We start from the raw sequence: 15,932 nt of genomic DNA, 5'->3' as shown, positions 1-15,932 counted from the left end.
TTGAGTCTTTGGAGTAATTTGGGGTGGGGTATCTCTTTGAACATCATTTTGAAAATTTCCCCTACCTTGATTACTCCAATTACCCTTACCATGATTTTGGCCGGAATTTTGATTACGGTTACCATAACCTTGGTTATGATCCCCATATTCTTGGCCATGGCTTTGATCATTACAACAAAAGTTATTATGGTTACCACAAAATTCTTGGGTCACACGGTTACCATAACCACTCTTTTGGTTGTAATCATCATAGCTCCCATTATTGTGATAATTCCTATTCCCAACAATCCTTTGAGCATTAAATCTAGGTCCAAAATCATTATTATAATCACAATTCACATGCACATTCTCATATCCATCATATCTATCACAAGGAACGTTGGAGCAATTAGAAGCATCATGATCATTCTTTCCACACATATCACAAACCAAGCATTCTCTAATCATGCAACAAGAAGCAAAAAGAGGGTTAGAGTAGGAAGATGTACCTCTCCCCTTAAATTGGGAGGGAAGACTAGAATCTTGTGAAGGACTCTCGAGCTTGTTCTTGAGAGAATTCACCTCCTTTCCTAACTCCGAGACCATTGTGGACAATTCGTTGATGACAAAAGATTGATCGGTTGAGCAACTTGTGCTTGCCGATTCCCTCTCTACATCATGACAATCCATGTAATTCCTTACCACATCATCTATTACATCCATAACCTCTTCTTCCGTCTTGTTCATGATTGGCCCTCTGGCTCCGGCATCTAGGCTCGATCTACCTTGAAAGCTCAAACCACTATAGAAGATTTGGATCACTTGATATGTTGGAATTCTGTGGTGAGGACATTCCCTTTGGTAGTCCTTGTACCTCTCCCATGCTTCATAGAGATTCTCTCTAGGCAATTGCTTGAAACTTTGGATTAAGGCTCTAGCCTCCGCCGTCTTCTTTGGTGGGTAGAAACGGGACAAGAAGCTTTTGTGACATCATCCCATGTCTTCAAGGAATTGGGCTTCACTTCTTTGTCTAGCCATTCCAAAGATCTTCCTATGAGAGAGAAATGGAACAACTTAAGGCGGATAAACTCTTGAGAAACTCCATTGACATTGATAGTGTTGCAATATTTTTCAAACTCCTTAAGATGGTTCAATGGGCTCTCATTCTTAGCCTCACTATATTGTCTCCTCTCAATTAGGGTGATCATTGCCGGCCGAATTTCAAAGTCAATTTCCGGTGTTGTAGGTGGAGCTATGCCGCTCTCATACCTATATGCACCGGGCACTCCTAGTTCCTTCAAGGCAACTCTTGGATGTTCTCCCATGACTTGGGATCTATGCATACAAAACTTAAAGAAAATATTAATAGCACGACTATAAGTGTAGCCTAAAGTGTAAAATCTTTTTGTATTTTACAAATAGAGTGGAATAGACTCAACAACAACATGCACTCAAAGCACCATTCCCCGGCAACGGCGCCATTTTGATGGGATGAAGAACGGTAGGTTGTTGGCCTACCACCCCACCCAACCAAACAAAATTTGTAACTCAACTAACCCCTATAAAGTGTAGTGGTAAGTCAAGGTCGAACCCAAAGGAATGGAGGTCGAATGCACAATGCCTAAGTCAAGCTATTCCGAAGTCTAGTAGGGGTTTATGGTAGAAACTAGAACTAAGCTAGGCAATGCAAAAATACTAATCAAATGCAAAGGCACTAGGGGAATGGATCCACATGCGTCGACAATGAAGTTCAATCAACTTCGGGAATCAACCAATCAAGTCAAGCAATTGAGGGAAAACCGAAATTGCAACCAAGAGAGTACATCAAGCTATTCTCCTAGAGGTCTAATTAGCGTCAACTACATCAAACACTAGCTAGGAAACATCACAAGATATCTCAATCGAGTAAATGTAAGCCACAAATCAATGGTCCGTATCAATGTGAACTCACAATGCAATCTAGTGTGAATAACAAGGGTGATCAAGCCTAATCAAGCACACACATGCAAAAAATCAATCAACCAATTTAATCACATTATCAACTCAATCAATTTCCCCCAAATTAATCTCAATTCATCATCAACACATGCTTCACCACTACCCTAGCAATAAAACTACTCACAATCCATGAAAAACATCAAAATCAAGGCTAAGCTAATCATCATACTCAAATTCATTAATTGAAACCAACAAATTCAATCAAAATCAATCAAACTATCAATTATCCAAATCAAACAACAATACTAATGAAATCAAACATTAAATTGCATTAAAGAGTAAAGAATCCTTACAAACTTGATAGAAATCAAATCAAATGTAGCAATCTTCAATCATCAATTATCAAACCCACATTTTCTCTCTCTAAAATGCTAAGAACTAGTGTTTTCCTCTCTCTAAAATCTAATCTAATCTAATTCTCTCATTGTCTAATTCTCTCTCCCTCAAAAGAAAGAAATAACTATCAATACAAAGAGGAAGTTGGGATTGACGTCCAAAAATAGACCCACGCCGGTGCGGGCGCTTGGAGGAGAGAGAGTGGCGCGCACGGGAACACACCCAGAAAGGTGCGCCCGCACGCACCAGGCGTGCGGCCGCACGCGACAGATGTGCGGCCGCACACTTCTCGAGTGCGCCCGCACATCGCTGCTGCTTCCTTCTCTTCTTCTTCGTCCTAGCTCATATGGTGCACACATCCTAGATGATGGTGATGGAGGACAAGGTAGGCAGGAACTTTCTTGAATTTCTTGAAGAATATAAGCCATGAAAAGAGCATAAACAAGGCTTTGAAGCATGCTCCTTGGATCCCCCTTTGACCTGAAACTTCTTACACAAGCTTTAGGAATGAAAATCAATGGAAGACCATGGAGAGGAAGCTCGGGAATCCTTGGACAATCAATCACAACCTACAATCAAAGGATCAAAGGCAAATAAAAGGGAAAAATAGCAAGTAAACTAGAAAATGCATAAAATAGAGAAACTAACTACAAAAAGCATGAAATGAAGAAAACTAGAATAAAATTAAGGAAAACTAAAGAAAAGAGAGATAAAATGAAATAAAATTCATCCAAAAAGGGACGAAATGAGTGCCATAAATGTCACTCATCAATAATACACTTCAGATAAGGCTTCACAAAAGCTTTCTTAAAAAACTCCCCCTTCTTCATCTCTTACCAGGCCGCTCTCTTTTTCATCAGCCAACTCTCTTTCAGATCGGCTGGGAGCAATTCATCCCTAAGGTAGGAAATGATTCCATCCATCCAAGTTGAGCTTCTATCAATGATCTGTACTGGCTCAGCATCAATACTCCTCTTTTCCTTTACTTCCCAAAACATTGATCTTGGAGTATCACATGATGTCGAGGATGCTAACTTGGAGAGGGCGTCTGCTTGGTGATTGGACGAACGGGGGACTTATTTCAGGGTAAAGTGCTCTAGACCCTTGGCTTCTTATTTTACCATTTGCAAGTATTTCATCATGGCGACTCCTTGGCTTCAAAGTTACCATTAACTTGGTTGACTATAAGTTGGGAATCCGAGCTCACATCAACTTTAGTTGCCCCTGCCGCCTTACACATTCTAAGGCCGGCCAGCAACGCTTCATACTCGACCTCATTATTGGAGGCTTGGGACTGAAATCTCATTACATATTCAAACTTATCTCCCTCTGGAGATTGATAGATAATCCCGGCGCCGCACCCTGCCGCCGTTGTACTACCATCTACATATACTTTCCAGATCTGGTCTCTAGCCGGTTGTAAGTCTGGCCGTGTCATCTCAGCCAAAAAATCAGCAAAGGCCTGCCCCTTTATAACTTTCTTGGGCTCGAACATGATGTCAAAGCCTCTCAGCTCTAAAGCCCATTTAAGAATGCAGCCACTAGCTTCTAAAGTTGCAAACGACTTCTTGAGTGGTTGATCTGTGTAGACCACAATTGAATGTGCCAGGAAGTACGGCCGCAGCTTCTTTGATGCCATGTACAATGCTAGACCAAACTTTTCAACAAGGGGGATACCTAAGCTCGGCGTTGTGTAGCACATGACTGATAAAATAGACTGGGATCTGGTGGCCGTCCCTTTCAGCAAGTAGGAGGGCACTTAAAGAGTGTTATGAGATGGCGAATAAATGTACAACTTCTCATTCTTTAGTGGATTGACGAGCTGAGGCAATGTATGCAGGTGACTCTTTAACTGTACGAATGCTTCCTCAGCTTTATCTGTCCACTTAAACATGGCTTTCTTTTTGATAGTTTGAAAAAAGTATCGACATTTGTCCCCTGGTCTTGACAAAAATCGACCGAGTGCTGCTAAATAGCCGGTAAATCTTTGCACCTCTTTAATTGTTCTTGGGGACTTCATGTCCAAGACAGCTTGAATTTTTTCAGGGTTAGCCTCGATTCCATGTTGATCAATCAAAAATCCAAGAAATTTACCAGACTCAACGCCAAAGACACATTTCTTTGGGTTTAACATCATCATATGCCGCCTGAGTTTGGCAAATGTTTCTCGAAGATCATTTAGATGGTCGGCCGGCTCCTTTGACTTGATAATCATGTCATCAATGTACGCCTCCATATTCCGGCCTAGTTGATCTCTAAAGACTATATTGACCAGCCGCTGAAATGTAGCAAGGGCATTCTTGAGGCCGAATGGCATAACTCTGTAACAGTACAACCCCTGCTCGGTCACAAATGCAGTCTTCTCTTGATCTTCTTCCCATAGGGGAATTTGATGGAATACGGAATATGCGTCCATGAAGCTCATTAGGCCATGCCCGGCCGTAAAATCAATTAGGCGGTCGATTTTAGGCAAGGGAAAGCTATCCTTAGGGCATGCCTTATTCAAATATGTATAGTCCACGCACATCCTCCAAGTCCTATTCGGCTTTTTTACAAGAATTACGTTAGCTACCTAATTTGGGTAGTAGCATTGCCGAATGAAATCAGGGTCCAGCAGCTTTTTCACTTCAGCTGCGGCCGCTTGATTCCTCTCTTCTCCATGATTTCTTTTATTCTGGCGGACAGGTTTAATGACTGGATTCACAGCCAACTTGTGCACGGCCAGGTTAGGGCTTATGCCTGGCATTTCACTAACTTCGAATGCAAACACATCATTAAACTCTCTCAACAGCTGAACTACCTCATCTCCAAGCAGACCCATAGCTATAGGGCCTACACTGTCCGTCCGACCTGGTTGATCAGGGTCGAGCACCACATCTTGGTGATCGCCGGCCTGTTAGGGTCTCAGCACTTCAGGCCGGTCGACGGTCATTAACTACTATGCCTGGTCGGCCATGCCCTGCTTTCGCTTTTGGCCGACCTGGTATGCTTGGAGTGGGGGTTCTTCCCCTTTTGACTCAGACGGTGTTCCATGTCCACGAATCGTTGGCTTAACAGCTAGGTGATTACATTCTTTTTCCATCTTCTTACTTCCTTGAATCAAACCAATTTTTCCATCCGATCGCTCAGACTTCAACAGCATCAAATTGGGGACGATCACAGCCTTAGCATCATTTAGGGTAGGACGGCCAAGTATGACATTATTGCCAGTCAATTCTTTCACCACTAAGAATCGGACGACCATATCCCTTCCTTCCCCTTTCTGCCCAAATTGGACTGGCAAATCTATCTGTCCAACTAGGTGAATGATGCTTCCTCCAAACCCCACTAAGGGATGAGTGATGTCTTTCAAAGCATCTTCTGGGAACTTTAAATTCTTCAGGGTGGCCAGGCTGATAATATCAGATGAGCTGCCCGTATCTATCAGTATTCGGCCTACTTTCAAGTTGGCTATCTTCATGATGAACACCATAGGATTGTTGTGCAGGGCTCTAACCTCCCCCTGGTCGGCCTCACTACGGAGTTCAGCATGCCCTTTTCGGCTAGCTTGTCCAACAATCTCTTCAGATTGATACAATCGTTTGTGTCATGCCCCACATCTTTGTGGTAGTTGGAATACTTGTAATTGTGCCTGTACTGGGCCGAGCCTCTTAACGGCTGAGGCTTTTCAAACTCGAACTTATCCTTGATTTCCATCAAGATAGAGTAACTGTCCTTGTTGAACTCGTACTAGGGCTCGTACGTCTTGACTTTCTTTGACTTTTGACGTGGGGAAAAACTAGGTCGTTGGGCTAATTCTCCCTAAGCCAAACAAAATTTATAAACACTTAACAAACCTAAATACAAGTATAGAGGTAAGTCAAGGGTCTAACCCAAAGGAACGGTAATGTCTAAGTGCTTCCAATTATATGCCTAAGCTAGGTCGAAGACAAGAGATAAAAGGCGGCTCTAACAACTACTAAAACGAAGAAACCAAACAAATATGATAGCTAGGGATTAGGATCCACAAATAATGGCAATGAACAATGCAAATTGGAATGGAAAGTCGACTAAGTCAAGCAATGTGAGGGAAAATCAATTATGCAACCAAAAGAGCATATCAAGCTATTCTCCTAGAGGTCTAACTAGCGTCAACTACGATAAACTCTAGCTAGGAAACATCACAAGACACCTCAATCGTGTAAATGCAAGCCACAAATCAATGGTCCGTATCAATGTGAACTTACAATGCAATCTAGTGTGAATAACAAGGGTGATCAAGCCTAAATCAAACACACACATGCACATAATCAATCAACCAATTTAATCACATCATCAACTCCATCAAAATCCCCAATCTACATCAATTCATTACATTATACAAGCTTCACCAAATCCCTAACCAAACAACTACTCTAGCAACATCATTAATTCAATAAACAACTAGAGTAATCAACAATCTACAATCAAAGAATCAACAATTAAAGAAGAACAATAACTCTAATAAAACATCAATCATCAAATCATCAAAATCTAATCAAAATCAAACAATCTAAACATGAATACTAAACAAAACAATAAATGAGATAGAGTTTAGAAATGCTCATTGATAATAGAGTAGATCTCTAATACAATTGTCACCATTGGATCTTCAATCTCTCAATCACCATTGAAATTCTTCACTTTCTCTCTCTAAAATCTACTCCTAAAACTAACCCCTAAATCTAGAGAGAGAAGCTCTCAACTAAGCTAAGAATATGATCTAATTCTATTATTAAAAACTTCTTACAAAAATTGGGTTCAAATAGGTATAAGAAGAGAGAGAAAATCGTCAAAATCCGATCGGAAAAGACCCACGATGGTGCGGCCACACAACAGGGGATGTGCGCCCGCACAACCATGGTGTGCGGCCGCACATCCTTCGTGTGCGCCCGCACATTCTGCGCGTGCGGCCGCACGCAGCTGGGTTTCTTCGAATCTTCAACTCTTCAAGCTCAAGGGGTGCGCACATGATTTATGATGGTGATGGAGGACAAGGTAGGCAGTAGCTAAGGCTTAATATTGAGGGCACACACTTCCTTTGAAGGGAGCACAAGAGAAGAGCCAAGACTTGGAACTTCCACTTCTTTGCATCTTGAGCTTCCCAAATTCCATGAACTTGATCCTAAAGCTTCTTCCACCATAGTGGATCACCAAAATCACGACCCGAACCTCTTCCAATACCTACAACCACGAAAATAGAGCAAATAAAGAAGAAAAGGCTAGAAAACCAACGAAAAGCACAAAAGCTACAAAATAAGAGAAGAAAGGTAAAACTAAGCAACAAAGCATAAAACTAAGCACTTATTAAGCTTGAAAGCTATGAAAAGAGAATAGAAAGGACCTAAATTCTCGTCAAATGTGTGCCATTTATGACACACATCAAATACCCCCAAGCTTACCTTTTGCTCGTCCTCGAGCAAAACAAAACCAAGGGAGTGGAAATGACGAGCTTATTAAAACAAGCTAAAGAAGAGACGAGATGAGAAAATACACTAACTCACTTTCGTAGGAATCACGGTCAATTTTAGCAACTAATGACAAGCCATTTAAACCCCTAGATCGCCCTAGAGGACAAGTGATTCTCTCGTAAGGGTATCCTAAGAGTTTACCCATAACTCTCATAATAATACAAACAAGGCAAAGCATGAAAAAGAAAACAAAATACAAGAAAAGCAAACAAATGTTCATGAATGGACCTTTGCAAATGTACAAGCACAAGTGGATGCAAATCTTTCTAAACAAGTAAGGGAGTGCACGTTCCAAGATACCCAAGGTTGATTGAAACATAAATATGCTAAGCATAGGAACTAGCTTTCACAATCCACTTTCATCCCAAACGATCTTACCGCGTTCTTCCTAATAGCTTCAAATCGACCTCAAATGAGCATCCCAATGATTCCACGAAGGAACCGGAAAAAGAGAACTTTTAGGCTACTCGACATCTTGACTTTTGCATTCCCTCTCCCTATTCCTAAAACTCACATTCCTCTCCACCGATGAGTGACTCAACCATTTAGGTCAAAAGGTCTTTCCCCAAGGTTGTAACGTTAAGGCAAAAGGGTGAAGGTAGGCTAAAATTTAAAATTTGGTGGTTTTCCTAAAAGTGAAGCAAAGAACGGCCAATTCTTAGAATCACAATCAAGTAGTCACCAAACAAAAACAAACTAACACCCCCAAGCTTATTCAAAGCTATAAATCACAAACATATACACAAAAAGCGTGAGAACGCTTCCCCCCAAGCTTAAATGGAGCATTGTCCTCAATGCTCAAGAAGGGAGATAACTCACATCAAAATATTTTTTGAATTTTTCATTTTTCTCTTTTTTTTTTCCTTTTATTTTTTAATAGTGCTTTGTCCTCGCCTCTTTTAACTTTGGACGGCTTTTTCGATTTTGCACTTATTTGTCCATGCCTTTTATAATGTAGGACGGCTTTTACTCATACTCAGTTGCCATTATTCACAAGGAAGAAATCACACAATCTTGCTATCATTAGAACCAAACATTTCAACTTCTCCACCACAAACTCCATCAAATATGATCAATTGCTTCACAAAAACCAAGAAAAGAAAGAAAATGAAACAAAAGGCCAAATATCTAAAGATGTGGCTTGAAAAGAAGGTATAAGGCTCAAATGGTTGCAAGAAGGCAAATGTAAACCCAAAAATAAAGAAAGAAACAAACTATCCTAAAAATGAAAAATACCACCCCGAAAAAGGTGCCTTTATCCTCCCTAAATGGTTCGGTCTTGGATTCAAGATCTATGAGTCAAGTTTCAAGATTAGGTTTGCAAAAAGTCAAGGATCCATGCCGCTTATACAAGGAAGGTAGAAGGCTTGAAAAACATAGAACTCACATGGTGTCAAATCGACTATAGGAAGCAACTACCAAACGGGCCACAAACAAGTAGAATCTGGCTTCATGTTCCCACTAGTTCTAACCAACTACCTTAGCATGCTTTATCCTAGAATCAACCAAGCGTACTCTCAAACCGTGCACACCGTTACCATTTAGGAAGAAAGCATTCAATTATACAAGTTCAAATGTTATTATGTCCAAAACAAGAACAAAACAAAACACATTGCAAAATTGCCTTGATAGAAAGGAAAATCTTTTTGGAGTTTTCAAAATATAAGAAACATGGAAAAGCATATACAAAGGTGCATAACACATAAGAATCAACATCCCACCAAACATGATAGAATACCCTCCCCCAAGCTTGAATGAGAAAATACACTCAAACATAAATCATATAATCCATGGGAGGGGAAAACAAGGAGATTAATCCAACAAACCAACATATGTCCAACAAGTCATCATCCACTAGAGAAAGAGCAAAGAAAGATATTACCGGATTTGAGGTGGGTGTAAATACCCGCAAATGACCCAATTAAACCTTTCATAGCTAATTTCTCAAGAATTGAACCTTGTTTCCATGTGCTAGTAAAAATAGGAGTCAACCTTCCTTGATTCTTGATCCAAATCGAAGCACCAAAGTATATCAAGTCATGTACCTAGCAAAAGGCACACAAAAATTTCCATGAGAGAAAATCTATTCTAAAAAGAAAAGGAAAATCTAATCTAAAACACGGGTTACTTCCCGAGAAAGGCTTGCTTAAGGTCCAAGCTTGACCGCTCTAGTAAAATAATATTGCAAAGATCGCAAGAGCTTGTCAAATGCACTACTACACATTTCATAAGAAAGTAAGTGTGCACATGACAAAAATAAGGCATGCAACAAGCGTAGTGCACACCTATGAGGAGAGAGATGCCAAGGGAAAGAAGAAGAATCAAAAGAAAACTCAACGAAATAAGAAGAAAAAGAAAAAGAAAAAGAAGAAGAAAAGGAAAAAGAAGGCAAACTCTCCTCAAAATATTTTTGGGTGGCAACATCACCCTTTTCCCAAATTGGAGACAAATGACCCACATGCAAATCCTCATAGACAAAAGGGTCCCCAATGGGCTTACCAACAAAAGAAGGGAGAAAAATAGGGCAATAGGGGATGTGGTCAAACTTTTGAGAGAAAGGGGTATGAGAAATAGGTAAAGGGTTCGCGACTCCCTCAACACAAGGTCTCTCATCGCCAATGAGGGCATGCAAATCAATCATAGAATCCTCAAAATAAGAACACTCATGATCACCATCTCCCTCAAACATCCAACTCCCAAGAGGAACCACATAATCTCCTCCACTACCTTCATGAACAATAGCTCCCTCAACTTCCTTAAAGCCTAGAGTCTCAAAACCATGCATGAATGGAGGCAAATTCACTTCAAATTCATCTCTCTCCCATGAAGCTTTCTTAATCAACTTGTTTAAAAGGCTATGGCTATTCCTTATGCACTCAAGAAACACATTTGACATAACCTCAAACGAGTCCAAATACTCATGGATAGAAGAGTCACATTCACACACTTGAGACTCATCACAAAGGGTGGGAGGGTTGGGAATTTCAAATTCAACACTCTCTTCGTTCACAACTCCTTCACCATCACTCATATGCTCACCAAAGGTATCCTCACACACTCTTGGTTGCTCAAAATCACCATCATCATCCTCAACACACACATTGGATTTGTTATTTTCACATACAAGCATCAAAGATGACAATTGGCTTTTTAGCTCTTCATTTCTCCTTCTTTCCTCCTCAAAACGCTCCTCACTCTTTTTCATCATCTCCAATTGACTTCTCAAACAATTAAGAGTAGACTCCATTTTAGGCCCAAGATCATCACTAAGCTCAACATGCCTAATTCGAGTTTCCAAGGTAACAATAAGAGATTCAAAGGATGTAGGAGATTGAGGCTCAACAAAAGAAGAAGAAGTACAACCAAGATTGGAAGAATCAACATCGAAATCATGAGCATGTACATCACATTGGGGGGTGGGGGCAAAATCAAGAACATGAGATTCATTATCAAGGGAACGAAGCACATCACAAGAAGGCATGGTAAATAATGAAGAATATTGAAACACACCATTAGCATCAACTTGAGCAAGTACTTCATCATCATGAACAAAAGGGGAAATAGAGTTGAAATCACGTGTTCTAGGTTCACTAATGGGATCATGTGACAAATCATGGGAAATCATGCTAACATTAGAAGAATCAAGACATTGCACATCAATATTAGGAACATGATTATCCCTATTATAGGCATCCCTAGCAAACCAAACATAAAATTCCCAAGCATCATCAATTGACAATGCTCTAAATTCACCATTATTCATGCATTCAACTTCATCCCTAGTTTGCTCATTCAAACCAAAATAACAAATCTCACAACCCTCCCAAAGGCTACTACAATTACAATCAAGAAATCCCTCTAGTCTATTAAAATATTCACAAAAAGGCTCATTGTCAAATTGAGGAAATGAGAGACATGCCATTTTATATTAAGCAAACAAAAGAAATCAAATAAAACAAAACTATAAACAAAGACCTAGACTCAAGCAATCAAAAACACTCAAACATAGACACCGTTCCCCGGCAACGGCGCCATTTTGACGTGGGGAAAACTAGGTCGTTGGGCTAATTCTCCCTAAGCCAAACAAAATTTATAAACACTTAACAAACCTAAATACAAGTATAGAGGTAAGTCAAGGGTCGAACCCAAAGGAACGGTAATGTCTAAGTGCTTCCAATTATATGCCTAAGCTAGGTCGAAGACAAGAGATAAAAGGCGGCTCTAACAACTACTAAAACGAAGAAACCAAACAAATATGATAGCTCGGGATTAGGATCCACAAATAATGGCAATGAACAATGCAAATTGGAATGGAAAGTCGACTAAGTCAAGCAATGTGATGGAAAATCAATTATGCAACCAAAAGGGCATATCAAGCTATTCTCCTAGAGGTCTAACTAGCGTCAACTACGATAAACTCTAGCTAGGAAACATCACAAGACACCTCAATCGTGTAAATGCAAGCCACAAATCAATGGTCCGTATCAATGTGAACTTACAATGCAATCTAGTGTGAATAACAAGGGTGATCAAGCCTAAATCAAACACACACATGCACATAATCAATCAACCAATTTAATCACATCATCAACTCCATCAAAATCCCCAATCTACATCAATTCATTACATTATACAAGCTTCACCAAATCCCTAACCAAACAACTACTCTAGCAACATCATCAATTCAACAAACAACTAGAGTAATCAACAATCTACAATCAAAGAATCAACAATTAAAGAAGAACAATACCTCTAATCAAACATCAATCATCAAATCATCAAAATCTAATCAAAATCAAACAATCTAAACATGAATACTAAACAAAACAATAAATGAGATAGAGTTTAGAAATGCTCATTGATAATAGAGTAGATCTCCAATACAATTGTCACCATTGGATCTTCAATCTCTCAATCACCATTGAAATTCTTCACTTTCTCTCTCTAAAATCTACTCCTAAAACTAACCCCTAAATCTAGAGAGAGAAGCTCTCAACTAAGCTAAGAATATGATCTAATTCTATTATTAAAAACTTCTTACAAAAATTGGGTTCAAATAGGTATAAGAAGAGAGAGAATATCGTCAAAATCCAATCGGAAAAGACCCACGATGGTGCGGCCACACAACAGGGGATGTGCGCCCGCACAACCATGGTGTGCGGCCGCACATCCTTCGTGTGCGCCCGCACATTCTGCGCGTGCGGCCGCACGCAGCTGGGTTTCTTCGAATCTTCAACTCTTCAAGCTCAAGGGGTGCGCACATGATTTATGATGGTGATGGAGGACAAGGTAGGCAGTAGCTAAGGCTTAATATTGAGGGCACACACTTCCTTTGAAGGGAGCACAAGAGAAGAGCCAAGACTTGGAACTTCCACTTCTTTGCATCTTGAGCTTCCCAAATTCCATGAACTTGATCCTAAAGCTTCTTCCACCATAGTGGATCACCAAAATCACGACCCGAACCTCTTCCAATACCTACAACCACGAAAATAGAGCAAATAAAGGAGAAAAGGCTAGAAAACCAACGAAAAGCACAAAAGCTACAAAATAAGAGAAGAAAGGTAAAACTAAGCAACAAAGCATAAAACTAAGCACTTATTAAGCTTGAAAGCTATGAAAAGAGAATAGAAAGGACCTAAATGCTCGTCAAATGTGTGCCATTTATGACACACATCAACTTTGGTTGTTGGCCGTCGGCCACCCAAACTTCTTTCCTTTTGCTTCCTTCCTTCTTTTTACCGGCCGATTTTTTCTGAGTAGATTGTTTCTTCTCAGCCCCCTTGCCCGGCGCCTTTACTTTTGTAAGCGAACAAAAGTCGGCTGCTTTAATGTAGGCCTCGGCTTCCTGCAGAATGCCTGCGTATGTCCGAACCTTTTTCCTTACCAAATCAAACTTAAAACCATTATGCCTTAATCCCCGGAGAAATTCAGAGTAAGCAATTTCATCCAACAGATTATGAATCTGGGCTTTTTCTTGGTTAAATCTTTGGACGTACGAACGTAGGCCCTCATTTTTTCCTTGTACAATTGTTGCCAAATTGAGACTTGTCTTTCGAGGTGGTATGTTGTAAGAGAAATTCCACACGAACATCAAACTGAGTGTGGTAAAGCAATTCATACACCCGGTCGGAAGATTATTAAACCAATCCTGCGCCACACCCTTCAAAGTGGCCGAGAAGCATTTGCACCAGGTAGCGTCATCTACGCTTTGCAAGTACATCAGGTTTTTGTACGAAGTGTTGTGTTCCTCAGGGTTACCAGTACCATCATAGGTGCCCACAAGTACACTCTTCACCTTTGGCGGTTGAGGAGCACTTAAAATTTCTTGCGAAAACTAAGGCGGCTTATCTCCAAGAGTTAGCAAACGCATCTGCCAGTCAATTGGCTGGGGCTGCACGGACTGTCCGGCCAAATAGTGAGTCTGGCCAAACGCCTGGCCAAATGGCCCATATTGGCCGAAGACCTAGGGACTCGACTGCAGAGTGCCGTTGAAACCCTGGGGGGACTGACGCCGAAGCGGTTGTACTAGAATGGGGGTTAGAGTATGAACATCCTGACTCCTGCTGGATATGGCCGAGTTGCTATGTTGGGAAAGAGAGTGGTTAGAAAATTCATCCGGCATGGTGGGAGTGGAGGCCGTGTCTGAGTAAGCGGCACGTTCCCGTTGTATATGTTGAAGGTAATCTCTCGCGTCCTTCCAACGTCGAGACGACTCTGTCTCCTCTTTTTGAGGTTGTCTGCCCCTCCCCCCAGCCGACTGAGTTTTCGCCAACAGACTAGACAAATTCGTTCTTGCGGCCGGTGAAATGAGGTGTTCCCAGCATTTGTTGCATTGGTTGCTCTGTTCAGAGTTTTCTTTAGAGCTCTTTCTCCTTGTTTTCTGGGCAGCTGCCTAGAGATAGAAGCTCGGATACTCTCAAACTCCTTCCGAAGTTTGTTGAGTGCGGTCTGCAAGGAAGTAGCAGTAACTGGAGGATCATCGGCCTCTTGAAATGAGGCCGTCAAAGGGTCACTAGAATGAATTATAGGGACTATATCCACTACATGACCGTCCTCGCTGAACAAGGGCCGGTATTAGGCATCTGACCATCTATTCCCATAATGGACGAGTATCCCCACAGACGGCGCCAAATGTTTCGAGTGTTTTTTGGATCTCCTCGGATACTAGTCGCGCTCTTCAGGCAATGAGACTCGGACACCTGCAAAATGAACAAATATTCCTTTACCGGAATATTCGCCTCCGACGATCAAGTTAGAAATCTGTAACGAAAAGGCTAGAGAGAGAAGGTAGAAAGAAGTTGAAGCTATTTTATGCTCTTTTTATGCAATGTCGTAATCCACCCCTCCCATCATAAATGATTGGGGTATTTATAGGGGTGGGAGTTTGTTCCCCTTTAGGGTTTTTGACCTAAAATTCCGTGACATGATTGGCTGCGCAATCAGGAGGTGCCACGCGTAATACGGGGGCGTCGTTTTACGACTTTTAAGAATATTTCTCGGGAGTTGGGCTATGATGCAATAAGGCCTCTTTATGCTGGTTTCAGGTGCTCTTTTGAGCCTTGGACACGCGTCATCTTCCCATAGGGACACGTGTCGCACTTTGACTGGGCCACATGTCGCTACGGGATTGGACCACATTTATGTGGTATTTTTACCCTAAACACCTATCACATTGTGAAACGAATATGTGGGCATCCTTATGCATCGTCGGCCACCACAATAGAGATTGAGAAATTTTTGCCACCGTCTTATCAACACCCTCATGTCCTCCACATGGTAGGGAATGGCAATGCTCAAGAACACCTTCGATTTCATGATCCGGAACACATTTTCGAAAAAGGCCATCTCCACATTGTTTGAACAAGTATGGGTCATTCCAAAAGTACCTCCTCACTTCCTTGAAAAACCTCTTCTTTTGTTGAGAAGAAAACTCCAGGGGAATGACTCCACAAGCAAGATAATTGGCGATGTCCGCATACCAAGGGCTAGATGTTGAAGCCATAGCCATGAGAGTTTCAAATCCTATCTCATCATCGATTGGTACATCATCTTTGTTCTGAAAAGGTAGCCTAGACAAATGATCCACAACATAGTTCTCCGCTCCCTTTTTGTCCCTCATTTCCATGTGAA

At 41.1% G+C, this 15,932-nt stretch overlaps 1 protein-coding gene and 1 non-coding gene across 2 annotated transcripts; one reads left to right on the top strand and one right to left on the bottom strand.

Moving 5' to 3' along the window:
- The first annotated feature begins 814 nt into the window (after positions 1 to 814).
- LOC145569710 (small nucleolar RNA R71) lies at positions 815 to 920 on the top strand. Its single transcript, XR_014096256.1, has one exon. It is a non-coding gene; the product is annotated as a small nucleolar RNA R71 (small nucleolar RNA).
- A 4,331-nt stretch (positions 921 to 5,251) lies between these two features.
- On the bottom strand, positions 5,252 to 5,785 carry LOC145566510 (uncharacterized). Its single transcript, XM_081625908.1, has one exon. The coding sequence runs from the start codon at positions 5,783 to 5,785 to the stop codon at positions 5,252 to 5,254; it is 534 nt and encodes a 177-aa protein (XP_081482034.1).
- Between the last annotated feature and the right edge of the window lie 10,147 nt (positions 5,786 to 15,932).

The sequence above is a fragment of the Chenopodium album genome, chromosome 11 (genome assembly GCF_948465745.1).
Source record: "Chenopodium album chromosome 11, dcCheAlbu1.1, whole genome shotgun sequence".
In the NCBI taxonomy this organism is placed as follows: Eukaryota; Viridiplantae; Streptophyta; class Magnoliopsida; order Caryophyllales; family Amaranthaceae; genus Chenopodium; species Chenopodium album.
This window is presented reverse-complemented; position numbering and strand designations above follow the sequence as displayed.